The sequence below is a fragment of the Rhea americana genome, unplaced genomic scaffold (assembly GCF_003343005.1).
Source record: "Rhea americana isolate MKP2758 unplaced genomic scaffold, rheAme1 scaffold_98, whole genome shotgun sequence".
NCBI classification, from domain to species: domain Eukaryota; kingdom Metazoa; phylum Chordata; class Aves; order Rheiformes; family Rheidae; genus Rhea; species Rhea americana.
In genome coordinates this window covers 2186070-2201675 of record NW_028187177.1, presented here as the reverse complement: position 1 = coordinate 2201675, position 15606 = coordinate 2186070, and the positions used below count along the sequence as shown (strand labels likewise).

The 15606-nt window shown below is 40.3% G+C and overlaps 1 protein-coding gene across 1 annotated transcript in view; it reads left to right on the top strand.

The window, feature by feature from the left end:
• Positions 1–15600, top strand: part of DOCK11 (dedicator of cytokinesis 11) — a 66867-nt gene extending 51267 nt beyond the window's left edge. The window contains exons 42-53 of the mRNA XM_085325526.1: positions 597–710; positions 2538–2753; positions 2834–2891; positions 4369–4475; positions 5432–5554; positions 6477–6590; positions 8377–8523; positions 9630–9840; positions 10200–10390; positions 11034–11134; positions 12622–12760; positions 15257–15600. Of these exons, the coding sequence (XP_085181652.1) occupies positions 597–710; positions 2538–2753; positions 2834–2891; positions 4369–4475; positions 5432–5554; positions 6477–6590; positions 8377–8523; positions 9630–9840; positions 10200–10390; positions 11034–11134; positions 12622–12760; positions 15257–15379 (1644 nt within the window). The 3' untranslated portion in view covers positions 15380–15600. The remainder of the gene's footprint in view (positions 1–596; positions 711–2537; positions 2754–2833; positions 2892–4368; positions 4476–5431; positions 5555–6476; positions 6591–8376; positions 8524–9629; positions 9841–10199; positions 10391–11033; positions 11135–12621; positions 12761–15256) is intronic.
• The last annotated feature ends 6 nt before the right edge of the window (positions 15601–15606 follow it).

Below are 15606 nucleotides of genomic sequence, written 5' to 3'. Positions count from 1 at the left end.
ATACTTCTAAAATTACCATCAATTTTAGAATCAAAATCAGATATTGCCATTGGTCAAAAATCCTCTTGATTTCAAGGCTTTGTCTAATTCCTCTTTTCACTGATTGGCCCAATCAGACTCCAAAATGTTGATTTTTTTGGAATTACTTCTAAAAGATCTCTCTCTGCCCTGGAGGTTGGCTGGGATGGAGTGGGAGGGACAGCAGGAAGAGCTGCCTTTGGCTCAGGAGGAGGAATTTTTCTGGAGCTGTTTTGCAGTATTGCTTTTTTGAAGCAAACTTAGATACCTGGAGGGGCAGGTGAATACCATCGGGGTTATAATAAATTGCAGAAGAAGAAAACTGATACACTAACTATCGCCTTAGGATTTGTATTAAGATCATTGTATTGCTAATCATGTGAGCTTGCTGTTCAACAAAGCTGTTTGGTACTCTGGAGACTATTTGTCCCTGGAGGATGGGACAGAGAAGCCACAACAACTGTTGTTTGCACCGTGGGAAAGACGTGATCTTTTTGTATGAACATCTTATGTAACTGTGACAGTAAAACACTTCTACAAGGACTTATTTTAATAATACCCCTGCCCTTTCCCGACAGATAATAATTGCAGTGAGCCAGTTAATAGCAGATGTGGCACTCAGTGGTGGGACAAGATTTCAGGACTCCTTGCTCATCATTAACAATTTTGCAAACAGTGACAGACCTATGAAGGTAAGTTGGAGAAAATGAATCATGTCATGTGCTATCAGCTCCTGGGGATAAGTGTGGGGAAGCACTCAAGAAAACAGCATTTAAGAGTACAGCTAATGAATGGAATTGTGTGATTTATAAGCTCATGCTGGGCTGTGTTTGTTCAGTAAACAAGGATCATGCCAGCAAGAGAATGACCAGTTGCATAAGCAGTTCATGTTCCATCCATCAGGCTAAAAGCCAAAAGGAGGGAGCACTGTAATTCAGGTTATGCTCTGCCCAACACATTGCTTTCAAGATTATCCAAAGAGCTTTCCAAGAACTTCCAACACTGAGAGGGATGACAGGTAGGGCCTGGCATTTCTATTGCCTGGATGTACCAATTTGCTGGAAATAAAATTGATTGATTGGTTTTCAGCTGTATTAAGAAATTAATCTCTTCATAGAGATTAACAGTTGTGAGGTATTTTCACTTTGCTCTCTGCATTTCTTTGGAAAACAATTATCTACCTTGTAATAAAATGAATGGTTTCTGACAAACCCATTGAACAAGATACTTTTGCTACAACTTTTGCACTGTTGTGTACCTTATAGGTGTAAGACAGAGAAAAATGAGCAGTATTTTACAGTTGTGTGATCATCCTGTGACCTAAAGGTGGAATGAGAAACTTCAGTTAGGTGTTGAATTATGATAAAACAAAATTATACTCAGGACATACCTGACAAAGACCTTGGTTCTCTTCTGCACGTAGATGTTTGTTTAAAAGGGTTTCACTGAGCCACGCCTTGCTGATTGTATTTTGTGTCATGGGACCATTGTTATACATCTCTTATATGTTTATATACCAATATTGTGCTCGGTGGTGGGCCCCCCAGTGTGTGAGAGACTTCAGCAAACTGGAGAGGGTGCAGCGTATGGCCGTGAAGATGGCTAGGGGGCTGGAGCACAAGGAGGGGGAAAGTGAACCAGGCTTGCTCAGCATGGAGAGGAGAAAGCTAAGGGAGGATCAAACTGCTGCTTTCCACTACCAGAGAGGAAGGTTGCAGGGACGATGAAGTCAGACTCCTCTCAGAAGTACAAACCACAGGACAGGAGGCAATGGGCACAGGTTGCTGCATGGGAAATTCCAGTTTTACATGAAGAAAACATTCTTCCCCAAGAGACTGGTGTAGCTGTAGGGCAGGGCCCTGAAGGAGGTGAGATCTCTGTCCTTACGGATTAGCAGAGCTTGGCTGGACGAGCCCCAGGCTTCATCTTCGACTTTCCCCCTGCTCTGAGCAGGGGATAGGACTAGACCCTGTAATTCTGTGATTATCTAGTTTTTCCTCTTTTCCTTTTTATCGTATTCCTGTGGTGGAAAGCTCTACAGATGTCTTCTGGTGCTGTAGGAATTAAAGAGCAACCACATCAGAGACTCACACGCTGGATGTTGAATGAAATGAAGGCTAGTTCAGGAATGGTTTAGAGCCCCTCTCAGTGGTCTTTGCATGCTCAGAGCAGTTCTGTCTCACTCTCACACCAACCCAGCAGGTTACTGAAGTACCTGCCTCACTTCAGCACAGGAATAACCAGCCTGACACGCTGTGCATGGCCAGGAAAGTTCAGCCTGAGCAATCAGTAGGATTTGCACACCCAGAATGAAATGCCTGATGTTGCCTATGTAATACTCTCCGTTGTACACAGTGTGAGTGCCAAAGGTAAAAACTGCAGTTACCTCCCATGCTCTGCATTTTCAGGTTGGTAGTAAGTGGAATATTGGCTTTAAGGGTAATGATGGTCTGTCTTGGCAAAGCCTGGGACGCTTCCTGTGTCTGTGTTTGCTTCTAATTAGTTTTGTTCTGTGTCAGGCAACGGCTTTTCCTTCTGAAGTCAAAGATTTGACGAAGAGAATCCGTACAGTGCTTATGGCCACCGCCCAAATGAAAGAACACGAAAAGGATCCAGAAATGCTGATAGACCTACAGTACAGCTTAGCTAAATCTTATGCAAGCACTCCAGAGCTCCGGAAAACTTGGCTGGACAGTATGGCAAAGATTCACGTGAAAAATGGAGACTTTTCAGAGGTAATCGTGTAATTAAAAACATGATGTATAAACAGATGGCTGTACAGATGACATTTTAATTTTCCCTTTGTACTTTTTAGGCAGCCATGTGTTATGTTCATGTAGCAGCCCTTGTTGCAGAGTTTCTTCACAGGAAAAGTAAGTGTTCACTGTTAGAGAGGCACAAGGAAGATAATGCTGTGACCTTTTTTCTTTGAGTTTTTGGGGGATCAAAATCTTTCTAAAGATAAGTTTTTTTCTGATTTGATAATTGATTGTTTGTAGAGTATTTCTAAACAAACTAAAAAGGAAAGAAAATAATGTGCCGTGGATTGCCAAAAGCAGCAGAAGATGAGTATTTTTAAAGAAATGAATCCAGCTTTTCAAGCATGGGCATTTACTAAGCTGGCCAGTTCTAGAATCACGTTGGCATTTTKCTGAGTAAAATAGGAACAGCTACATCACATCTCAGTTCAAATGTATTTCACATTAGGAAATGTGCTCAGGGAGGAAGCTCACGTTAAAAAACTGATTCTCAGTATATTCATCATACCAGAAGTATCGCTATAGGTAGTATACAAAACTATAGTTGAATTTCAGTCAAAAAATGAAGCTACAACGTAACTATACAAGTAGGTAAAGAACAACCCGAGGGGAAAAAAAAAAAAGGTCTTCTAGTTTAATGCAAAACAGGAAGTAAAGGCAGACTGGTTTGTTCTAAAGTAACACTGTTYTACAGGTTTTCTTTTAAATATCTATTTCATAGTTGGTATCTTGACCCCATTTCTCATTTCCACAGAAGGAGTATTGCTGAAATGCTCRCTTAACTTTCTGTTGCCTTTTAAACGTTAAGGGCCCAGGAAAGCTAATGACATACTGTCCTGTTAAAGGGAGTGTATCTGACTTGCTTGGAGTCAGAGCGCAGGGGGCTTGGAGTCTCTCCAGATTATGTATTGTGTGTTAGCTAAGTGGGAAAAATCATGCCTTTTTTTTTTTCAATATGTGTACAAAATTTACGTAGTTACAGAGCAGAGAGGATTGAAAGCTAGCCATTCTTTATTTATACGCTGGAGGCTGCTGACCAAAATCAGTGGTAAAAWGAGAACTTCCAAAGAGGAACAAGTCCAAAGGGATATCAAGTAAATGCAATGAGCTATCTCCATTACTGAMACTCTTTACACATACATAGGCTGAATAACCCAAAGTTTTGGGGCGCATAAAGAAACATACTTTCTTCTTGGAGTGTATAACCCTGTTCACTTGCTACCCAACACTCCAGCTTCTGGTAATTTTCTTTTCACGCCTTCTGTGCACAAAYGTACCCTTGTCCTTCCCAACTTATAGTGGGTTGCAGCCCATTTGATTAATTAAAGATGAATGCTGAAATTCCAGATAGCACGCTGGGAGATCTGTTGTCCTTGGTGYTGGCTATGTGCTGGGAGTGACTCCCAAGAAGAATGGCCAAGGAGGTTCTGATGTGTTTAGTGTCATACAGTAAATCAGTAGCAAAAATGGGAATCAAGTCTCCTGCTTCCTGCAGGATCTCTCTATCAGCTAGACTGCTTTGCTGGCTATTGAAGCGTGATGCGTTTGAGATATATCGTTCTRTAAAGCTATTTACTTTTGTCCTCTGCAGAACTCTTCTCCAGTGGCTGTGCTGCTTTCAGGAAGATCACTCCCAACATTGATGAAGAAGGTGCAATGAAAGAAGATGGTGGGATGATGGATGTACATTACAGTGAGGTGAGGTCTTGTRATACAGACCTGCAGATTTAAGATTTGGTAGCTGACAAGGATTTAGCTTTAGATCTTTTTGTGTGAGACCTGTAATAAATTATAGATGTGTGCTGGCACCTGTAGGAAAGAATATTCTGTGACAATTTCAAAAGAGAAAAGGACACTTGAAGGGTACAGTTCAGGTCAGTAAAACTGGCTCGTGTTGTTAGCTGCTTTGAAAAGCTTCCCTAGCACTAAGATTGAAAAGGCTAYACCACAAACTTTGCCTGCCACATTATGCAAATGCAAATTCTGCCGGCAAAGGGCATTGCAACATGAAATTTTCAAGGAGGGGCAGAATGCGAGTCAGGTGCCATCCTGCCCTGCCAAGCAAAGGGACAGCTCTGCAACACAACACAGCAGCAGAACAGTCCAGAAACTGTAGCGGGGAACCAGGGAAGTGAAGCATAATCCTCCCATGGATCGTAAAGCCTCACAGTTACTTCTGCATCATCCCTGGACAAGAGTGTTGGGTGCGCCACGTGGCTGAGCAAGGTGGCCCTGCAATATCGCTGCTAGATTGTCTTTTAATCAACACTAGGCTTGCGGATGCCTAGCAACCCATACCATCACCGATTGCACGTGTTTCTTGCACATATGTCTTAGATGTGYAAATACATCTGACTTCCATGGCTGTCATCTCCAGACCGTCCCAAAGTTTTTACATTCTCTTGGGGAGGTAGCTAAATAACCAAGACRTATTTGCAGGCTATTGTGCTAATGATTTATTGCAAATTAAATTTATTTAAAATGATTCAGCTTTTTCCCCTTCAAAATTTAAAATACCTTTGGAAAAGGTATACACTGAGTTTAAACTTCTGAAACTGTGGCCAYGTATTCTGCAATTTTTTGAACAATGTGAAGCTAAAATGTTTTAACTTCTGGTTTTATTATTAACAATACCCATTTGGTTGCTCTCATAGGAAGTCCTAGTGGAGCTGCTGGAGCAATGTATAGATGGCCTGTGGAAGGCAGAGCGTTATGAAATAATTTCTGAAGTTTCCAAATTGATCATTCCTATTTATGAGAAGCGACGTGAATTTGAGGTAGGCATTTTTTGTACATTTCAGGTAACTTCCTAGATTGCTAAGAAAAAAACAAAAGGCTTTTTTATTTTGGAAATTATGAGTTAAAGGCTTGGTGTTAGTAAAGCACAAACTGTGTTGCATTACTCGTCATTAAACAAGTTAGTAAAAGCAATATTTGGAGAGTAAATATTAAAGTTAAGGCATTCCCAGATACAGAAGTCTCTTATTAAGTAATAATTTGCATTCACCAATATAATGCTGTCCTCCTCCTTCCCATGCACTCATCAAAGCCATTGATTTTTTTTCCCCCTTTAATGCATAAAGACTTAAGAATTTTAAGGGTTAAAAAAAGAGAGAGATCTGTTCAGAGAGGACTAAATCTGCAGGTAATTCAGTGGCAACCGTTGGAGGAAGTAAGGAAGTTGATACTAGCCCAGCCCATGCTCTCTTTGCTCTTTCCCATCACTTGCTCTGATTTTCACTCCAGAGCAGTTGTTGCTGGACTGCGGAATGCTGCTTCACTTTCCCTCCCTCTCCCATGTCCCCTTCCATACTAGGACAGCCTCCAACTGTATAATTGAAGCTAGGGAAAGCTTTGATCTGTTTTTGCATCATAAGGCTGTTTTTAATCAGAAAAGAATTTCTGGGTATTATATTGCAAACTGTTCTACCCTTAAAGGCTTAGTCCAGAAGCATACTGAGACTCTAGGCTCAGTTCTTATCTCTAAGGGTAGTGGCTTTATTGCAGTCAGAGGCACCTTGCAGACCTGAAGCTAAGCAWGCGTTTAAAACTGAGTTTTTTCAAAGGAAAAGTGAGCCTCTTCAGAAATTCTGGCCTGGAGTTGGATTGGGTTCAGATATCTCAGTAGCTTCCAGTGTTTTATCTATGATTTCCTGCYTGCTTAATTCTACTTTAATGATGTTAAGATTTGATTTCCAGAAACTTACTCAGCTGTACAGAACGCTTCATGGAGCTTATGCGAAGATACTCGAGGTAATGCACTCAAAGAAGAGACTTCTTGGAACCTTTTTCAGAGTGGCCTTTTATGGACAAGTAAGTGTATATACCAGCTTGCCAGTTAACACTCACCTGGCATCCTGTCCCATAAAGCTGCTCCTCTGTGAAGCTTTGCAGCTGAAAAGCCTGCTACCTACTCAGGATGCAGCTGCTGGTGGTGTATACATAAGCGTCTCATTCTTACATTTTTCAGGACAATGTTTCTCCKTCTTTCTAGGAGTACTTTATTATTAGAAAGCTTGTGACACTGCTGGTAGGATTTTCATAAAGCAGCTCAGCAGTTAGGAGATGGCTTAGTAGGTTCAGAAAACCGCATTCTGTGTAATCATTATTATAATTCATACAAATGCAGTTTAGTGTGTGTAGTATATAACTGGTAATAGTATAATGTATAGTATATAACCAGCAGTAGTAACAGTTATTTTCTTCTACAGACAACTGCTGCTGTCTTATAGGCATCAGCAGAGTAAAATGGTTACCTGGGAAGCTGGAGGCACGATATATACCAGTGTTGGTTACATATTTGTAGGGATAGATRGTATTTTTTATTAGACTAATTGAGGTAGTTAGAAAAATGGAAGAGATCTGGGGCTTGYGGATCAAAGAAGTATGCTCTTATCAGACCTCATAGACTATTCGGTGCTTAAAAGTAGTTGCTTTTTTATCCAGCTATATCGGTTGGTCTAATAAAATGTATTACCTCTCTTCTTCCTTGTGCTTCCATCTTCCATCTGCTTCTGCTTGTGAACCCTTACCCTGGGGGAGATGCAGAACTGCTCTTTAGAAAATGTTACGTAGATGATACTAGCCCTGTCTTTCCTGTTTGCTTCTTTTAGACGAGATCATGTATACCCCTGAAACTATCCTGGATACAAGAACACCACCATCATTACCCCTACAACATATCTGAGCACTAGCTTTTGCTGCAGCAACATAAATTTTATTTTTGTCCTTGTTTTATCTTCAACTTTGGATATTTACAAAGCAAATAAGGACAGTTAATCAAGTTAATGACAGATAAACTCTAGCAGTTGTTTACTTTTAGTTTGCTACCCCTCCCATTAAGCTACATAACATATTATCCTGATGACCAATRCTTGATCCAGTTTTTCATTTTAAAGTTTTGCCAGCTTTATATGTCAACAACACAGAGATAGTTTTAATTCTCTGTCACAACTTCTAACTGGAATGGCTGGCCAAAGCATGAAGCCTTCAGGTTGTTTCCATTATGGGAAGGGTTGGCGATGCAGGCAGATGCCTTTGGTGCAATTTTGTCTCTATTTACAATACATGCACTAAGTTTCACTTCTCTTAATGCAAAAGGAATCAAACCAGAGGAAGCACATTTCTTTATTTATTGCTTCAAGACCCTTTCAGCCTACACCAAATCCTTCTCCTTAGACTTTTTCATGTGGCTCTGCTCTCAGGGTTTTTCAATTTATGTGTCTTTCTACTCCTCTGTGCCTGTTTTTGTGYTTTTTCTCCTACGTGCCTCTCTGTGCTCTCTAAAAGACAATCTCTGGCCAAACTCCTCTCCCATATTGTTTAGCTTTCCCATCAATCCTATTCAAGCCTTTGTATTCAGCAACAACATGCTTGTGTTGGTTTAGGAACTTRATTTTTTATACAATTTTTGAAGGAACCTGTTAAACAGACTGTGTTCAGTGACACTTTATGCAAGCCACAGCCATATAAACCTTCTTGACTTTCTGAGATCTTAGTATAAAGTTGCTTTCAAAGTAGCAAATCTAAAATAAAATTTCCCAAGTGAAGAAACCCATTTGTTTCTCACTTTTTTTTTTGTGTGTATGATTAATGCTAGACATTCTTTGAAGAAGAAGATGGAAAGGAATACATCTATAAAGAACCCAAGCTGACGGGCCTCTCGGAGATCTCCTTCCGACTTCTTAAACTTTATGGAGAAAAATTTGGGTCAGAGACTGTAAAAATTATCCAGGATTCTAACAAGGTAGCATTAAACTGAATAAACAAGCTAACAAAATGCTATTAGCTGTGAATATCAGGGCCACATACTAGACTATGCTCTGAAGAGTTTGACAAAATAATCATTTGCATTTGACTAGTACTGTTCTGCCAGTGGGAAGGAAGACGCTAGCCTTGTCTTTCCTCTTACAAGCCACTCTGCTTCCAATGCCCTCTCACATCCCTATGCCTTAGTGTGGACGTGTTACATACCTTGATAAGACTTGTGCTGATGTGACTCCCAGGTGGAAATAAATCAATTGGGAATTATCAACTGGAAATTTGCAATCCACATCTCTCTGAGCCTTGCTGTCAAGGAGGAGTTAGAAACCAGCACAAAGGAGCAGATGAGTGGAAACAGAGTTACTTGTTGCTTTGTCACTGCAAGTCTGATAAAATCCTTTGCACCCTCTTGCCAGCTCCCCCTCTTTATGGTGCAGTTTTGGGGATTCCATGGACACGAATCCCACTAGTGTAACTCTTCCTGTGTGGACTGCCCTGCTGCACACCRGTCTGAAACACACTGTTACTCTCACCGAGCATAAAGCTTGCAGCAGCCGTAGCTCCTTTTGCTTCCTTTGGAATATTCATTTATCCTCGCTGCGAGGGGTGTACACATCCTTGGGCTGCAACTGTGGGTATGTGTGGGTTACTAGAGACAGTGCTGGAGATCCCCAAGTTTGCTTTGTGCCAGCCTGCAGATTTGCATGCCACAGCACGGTACTGTATAGACACTAGCTCATGGCCTGGAAGCAATATGGTCGTATTAGAAGGACTAAGTTAGGCACATGCTACATTGATGGATATGGTGATGTGGCTGTCTGTTCCACACGCAGCTTGTTTGGCACCAGATGAAGGATTTTTCAGGCCACACCTCCATATCTCATGTGTCTGCTGGCTGATGGCCTTAGCACCTTGCCATCGCGGCTAGCATCAATGGGAGAGTTTTGTGTGTCATTTGCTTGCGTGCAGTGGGGCTGGGACAGCAGGAAATCACAGCAAGGTGAATCAGATCCCAGTAGATAGATGAACTGATTGTCAATGATGTTTGTAGCCTTTTTTCTTCTAGTAAGTAACCCTCTTATCTCGCAGGTAAATGTTAAAGACCTTGATCCTAAGTATGCCCATATTCAAGTGACTTATGTGAAGCCCTACTTTGAAGACAAAGAAATTTCTGAAAGAAAGACTGAATTTGAAAGAACTCATAACATCAATAGATTTGTGTTTGAAACTCCTTATACTTTATCTGGAAAAAAGCATGGCAGTGTGGAAGAACAGTGTAAAAAAAGGACCGTTCTAACTAGTAAGTGCAAGCATCTATATGTGAGACAGTAGGTATCGGGAACTCTTTTTAGAATATTTTAGTACGTTGAAATATGTACTAAAATTATATGTACTAAAAAGAAATTCAGTTTCAGTCAGAATTGTGATGCGTTAGTCTCACTGGTGGGAGGAGGTTAGAGGAGAGTTTACCTTGTATTTTTGTGTGCAAATATTTACAAATGAGTAAGTCATGCTGTTAGATTAGAGCCTTGTTCAGGATTCCACATGCACTGAGTAAAACCCTGCGGGCAAGGATCTGCCTTTATTTGTCCTATGAAGAATAGTTCAATTTCTTGAAATACTTTTCAAGCCATAAACTTTATTTGCTGTTTCTGCTAGCCTCGAATTCCTTTCCGTATGTAAAGAAGAGAATTCCAGTCAATTATGAACATCAGGTTAATTTAAAACCAATTGATGTTGCTACTGATGAGATAAAAGACAAGACAGCAGAGCTGCAAAAGCTCTGCTCTGCCAGTGATGTTGATATGATCCAACTGCAACTCAAGTTGCAAGGCTGTGTTTCTGTGCAGGTAAGACCTGAGATCCACTCGAAATTATATTTATATGTACATCTGAGAGTGAGTCATCTTTTGGCAATGCAGCACATTTACTTTCCAGAAATCATTAACGAGCATGTTTGCAGCACTGCAGCCATGATGTCGCCAACACAACTTATCTTGCTGCGTACATATGTTAGCAGGTGGCTCGTGGCAGTAAGCACTTTKTCCAGTTGTTTGCAGTGTCAAGTACAAGTGTATTTCCACATTAGTTTACAATGGGTGGATGCTGAATTATTCTTAATTCTTGACAAGTGTACTGTAAACATAAGGCAGAAATAGCTTTTTTGTAAACCTGGTTTCTCTCCAGATGGGTACATGACTTTAAGACCATATTGCTTTCTAAACAGAAATAAGAGGAAAGTATGAGGAGACAGACTGCCTCTTTGTTTTTTATCTCCATTTGTCTTTAAGTTTTAAAAAACTTAAGATAGAAAAAGTAATACTCAAACTTAGAAACTCCAGATGCCTCCTGTGACATTCGTAATGCGGGGTTGGTGGTATTCAAATAATATACTAATGATTTTCAAGTAAAACTAAATTGTTATGCTTTCATAACTGCTTCAGCAATTCAACTTAAGTTCAACTATAAATAACTTTTTTTTTTTTTTTTAAGGTTAATGCTGGTCCCTTGGCCTATGCTAGGGCTTTCCTAAGTGACAGTCAGTCTAGCAAATATCCTGCTAAGAAGGTGAATGAATTAAAAGAAATGTTCAGGTAGGATTTATAATGTAATAAAACTAATGCTGTGGTTAGAATATGATACTTGCTTTTCTAATGTTTTTGTCTGCCTCCTAAATCAGCAGGTGCCGAATGCTAAAAATGTGTCTTAGAAAGATCCAGGTCTTCCAGGGTTGCAGGTGCTCAGAGGTGTGAAGGGGCCAATGTAGTCATTTCTGCCAAGAGTTCCCAAACTTGGGGCTGCAGTCTCCTTGAATGCCTGCTTCAACTGTTTGTGTGGGTGTTTGAGCTTAGTGCGTGAAGAAAGTATGTTCAAAAAACAGCCTTGGTAGCCTTGTTTTCCGGGATCTTTCATATGATGCATTGTTTCCGAATCTTTCCAAAGGGAGTTTTCACTATAAAATAATGGACTTCCAATATTTTAAAGCAAAACCCTTTCCAGTTTATCATCTTCAACATCATTCTTGTTTCTGTTGCTTATTTTTGAAACTATGAGAGCTGAAACAGACTTTTTTTTTCTTTTAAACTGTCTGTGCTGTCCCTCAGGGTAAGTGCTTATAACATTGCCTCTTACCTCCACGCAGAAGCAGTGCCCTGGCAGCTCCTGCTTGCCCTCAGTACAGTGTGCTTCCCCACCTATCTTTCCCAGAGCACGTCCTGGACTTCCAGGAGCAACCAGTTGCCTACCAGCTCCTCCATTCCTTTACTGGGTGCTGATGACTCCYAGTAAGTGACTCTACCAGTCACTGCATGGAAGGAGCAGACTGGGGCCACTCCTGTTTTCCTTTGGTGTATTGAGTAACCTGGCAAACCAYGGGAGGAATAAGGAAATGATCACCGTAAGCCTGCCACGCACGGAGGCAGAACAGAGGGAAGGCATTTTCACTTTTCAGCCCTGCTGTGCAGCCCTGAAGAACAAATGTAATCACTGTGCTTCATACAGACAATCCCAGAAAATCCCAGGCATGCTTGTTTTGCCACTGTAGTCTGAAAAATAAGGAGAAGTATATGCCTGTGAAATGAAGTGCAGAAAATGAGCAACACTGAGTAAACAAGCAATACTGCAGCTCCCCTTGATCTAAATGTATTTCTGAATGGTGTGTCTGCTCTTAGCAACCTCACCTCTAGCACAAGTGCTGTAGCGTGGACATCCAGATCGGTCAAGTCCTACCGTTGCCTTCTAGCCACATGTCACCAGGGCCTCTCTCTGCTCCCCACCTGCAGCTGCAGGGCTTATCTGCAGTCTGCAAGCCATGTGCGGGGCCAGAAGTGATGGGAAAGGTGCAAGTCACCCTGTGCCACACTGCGAGTGCGTGCGTGTCTTATTGCAATTAGGGCGAGCCCAGGCTCAAAGGAAAACATGCTCCTGCCTGACAGTCCCTCCCCACCATGTGCTCCACTGGGCCAGAGGTACCCCCTAGGACATGACTTGTCTCAAACCATGGAGAAAAGGGTAGCTGAAAGATTTGCCTGCCTGCTTGGTGGAAAGTGTAATGCCGTAAGCTCATTCCTTTCATCCACAGGAAGTTTATACAAGCCTGCGGAATTGCTCTGGAACTCAACGAGCGGCTCATTAAAGAGGACCAGCTGGAGTACCACGAGGGACTAAAGTCAAACTTTAGGGAAATGGTGAAAGAACTTTCTGATATCATCCACGAACAGGCACGTACTGGGTACCCCCGGAGCTGGTTCTCTGCGCGTGGGAACTAGCCACGATTCCCCTCATGCTGTTTAACTAAACGAAAAAACACAAGTCGCTGAATGTGGAAAAGTAAATGATATGTTTGGTGAATTCATAACAACCTGGTTTCTGTCGGTTGGAAGCCCCATCGTGGCTTTGGTATGCTGTGTGCTTCAAGGTGGAGTCTTCAGAGATCCATATAACTAGATTMCTGCTTGCCACAGCCCCCAAGAAATGTTGTGCCATGTTTTGCCTCATGTTTTCCAAGTTGTAAGAATCCTGTGATGAGTAATAGGTCAAAATTTGCTAGAAAAAGTTCAGTTTCCTTTGTTATATCCTGCCTGAGTTCCTTTTTTATTTTTCTTTGAAGTTACTGTCTTTGAATCTTGGCCTAATGCCAATGTGCAGTTTATATGCACTGTTAAAGTATTTGTTCTAACTTAATTAAATGTCTTCGTGGATCTTTCTAGGAAAATACATTTGAGTAATGTCATCAGAGAGGTGAGAGATTCAAGGAGTAATTGCTCATCTACCTAGTATCAAGCTGTGAAATGAGATGAAAACTGGCTTTCTGAAGTGATCTCTGTACCTCTGCCATTTAGTTTTGCCTTCATTTTGGCAAAAGTATACATATGTACATATGAAATAATCAAGCATATAAAGTGAACAGTATAGGCTGCGTTAAGTGATTCATCATTCTTGAAATTTTCATTTGAATTTTTGAATGTTTTCAGAATTCCCTAGTTATTTTACATAMAGTAATTTAGCCTTTTAGTTTAAATCAGAAATATAACTGCTTAAATGAGAAGGAATAAGCATAGAGGAGTTGCACAAAACATAGTTTATTTACTTTTAATACAACAGTTCCATGAGTGACTCTTAATTAAAACTGCAGCATTTTAAGTCCATAAAAATATGTAGACAAATTCCACATAATCTAAGGAGCTGTACGAATAGATATAAAAATGTGCAAGTGACAAAATAACTGCACCAAACTGATATTTGGAAATCAAGAATACTTACAATAAAATAATGTTTAGAGGAATCAAATAGAGTGTTGGCACAGGTGAGTATAATGTCATTTCAGGGAAATAAAGTGCAGTCTCATGATGGTGCTGAAGAGTATTAATGAGTATAAGAGTATAATGAGGATAAATGACTGCTGTTATCTCCCTTTTGCTACAAGATTTCCCTGCTATTCTGCCCACAACCACCATTTTCTTCATGGGCCACCTACTCATTTTGTACATTCAGCTTTGGTTCTTTTTTTCCACTTTTGCATTGGCAAGTTTACCTCACCACTGAATTTGCTCAGAAATGTTTGTTCATAGGAGTTGCCACCTGCTTACTCTAAACTGTTTGCAAGTGAAGGTCTCCAAAGCATTTAATTTGCATGCAGCTGCTGGAACTTTTGTGGTTTCTGAATTCTGCAATATTCAAAGTGAAAACAAATCATACGGTTCTGCATCTCAGCAGTACAATAGTTAAGATTATCTTATAACAAAGAATCATTATTAAAGTACACCCTATTACCTATATATATTTTTACAAATCCATTGCCTTGTTCTTAGTTAATGGGCAAATATTATTACAGCAGCTGAAACATCAAAGTAAAGTGCTCACTGAAAATGGTACACTTTTTTCTTTTTTTTCTACTTGGCTTTAATATTTATCTAAAAGCAACTTAAAGCATCATATTTACAAGGACCATTCTTCATGATTGTACATGATGTAAATAGCAGCTAGCTTGAACTTTGTATTTCCATCAAATGCTCTAAATAATAATTTAAATACAATGAAGCATCTTTTCCTCTTCTGCTAAGTTCCTCAATTAAACATGAAAGGAAATTAAATTCATTTAGGTGTCTCAGTACAAATAACATACCTTTTTTCTAAGTATTTTCAGTGCCTCCAAAGCCACACAGGCACTACACCTATTTTAGCAGATGGGTAACTCCTGGGCCAGCCTGCAACCTATTCAAAACCAAGAAAATGGTGAACTGCAGCAGAATAGGTGCAGGAAACCTTGGAGAGCGGCAGAATATTGCATGTCCAGAAACTCTTTGTGATGGCCAGTGATCTCAGTTTCAGTAATGTAAATGCAGACTAACTTGTTGAGCCTCCTGAAGGACAGGATAAAACAATCTGCTACTCCTACAGCACATCTTACAACGAAATATATTAAAATTCTGTTCTTGTTAGAGTAAAATAAGAAGTTGCCATACAGAGAGGATTGTTTCCTCCCTAAATTGGATAGTCTTAACTGAAAACTAGATAGTAATATATAAAACAGTATATGTATGCATGCTAAAGAAATTGCTGAATTACTCTTCTTTCTCATTTCTCTGCTATGCTGCCTTTGCGAAACAGCTTTGAAGACAAGGTTGGCTATCTCTTTTGCATACCTTTTAAAAAAGTTGGATTATAATAGTGAACAGAATTTTTTACTGAATTTGTGACTATTTTGTTTCGTTTAGATGTACCATGAAGATACAATGCATTCACCATGGATGCATGACTCCCTACATGTCTTCTGTGCAATCAGTGGAACATCTGGTGATGGAGGTTACTGTTCGCTTAGACCCACTGCTGAGATGTAAACATGCTGATGACATTTATACAGCCTTCTCAGGAATCCTTGGAACTGTGCAAAGGATGCTAAAAATTCATGATGAGCAAAGATTCAATTTTTTTTTTCCCAAAGTTACCGTGCTTTCAAACAGGGTGCTTGCTTATTTTGCAGAGCAACATTGAAAGTGCCTGGACATTGCACCACTGTGCTTGTTTTCTACGTCTTTTTTTTTTTTTTTTTTTTTTTTTTTTTTTT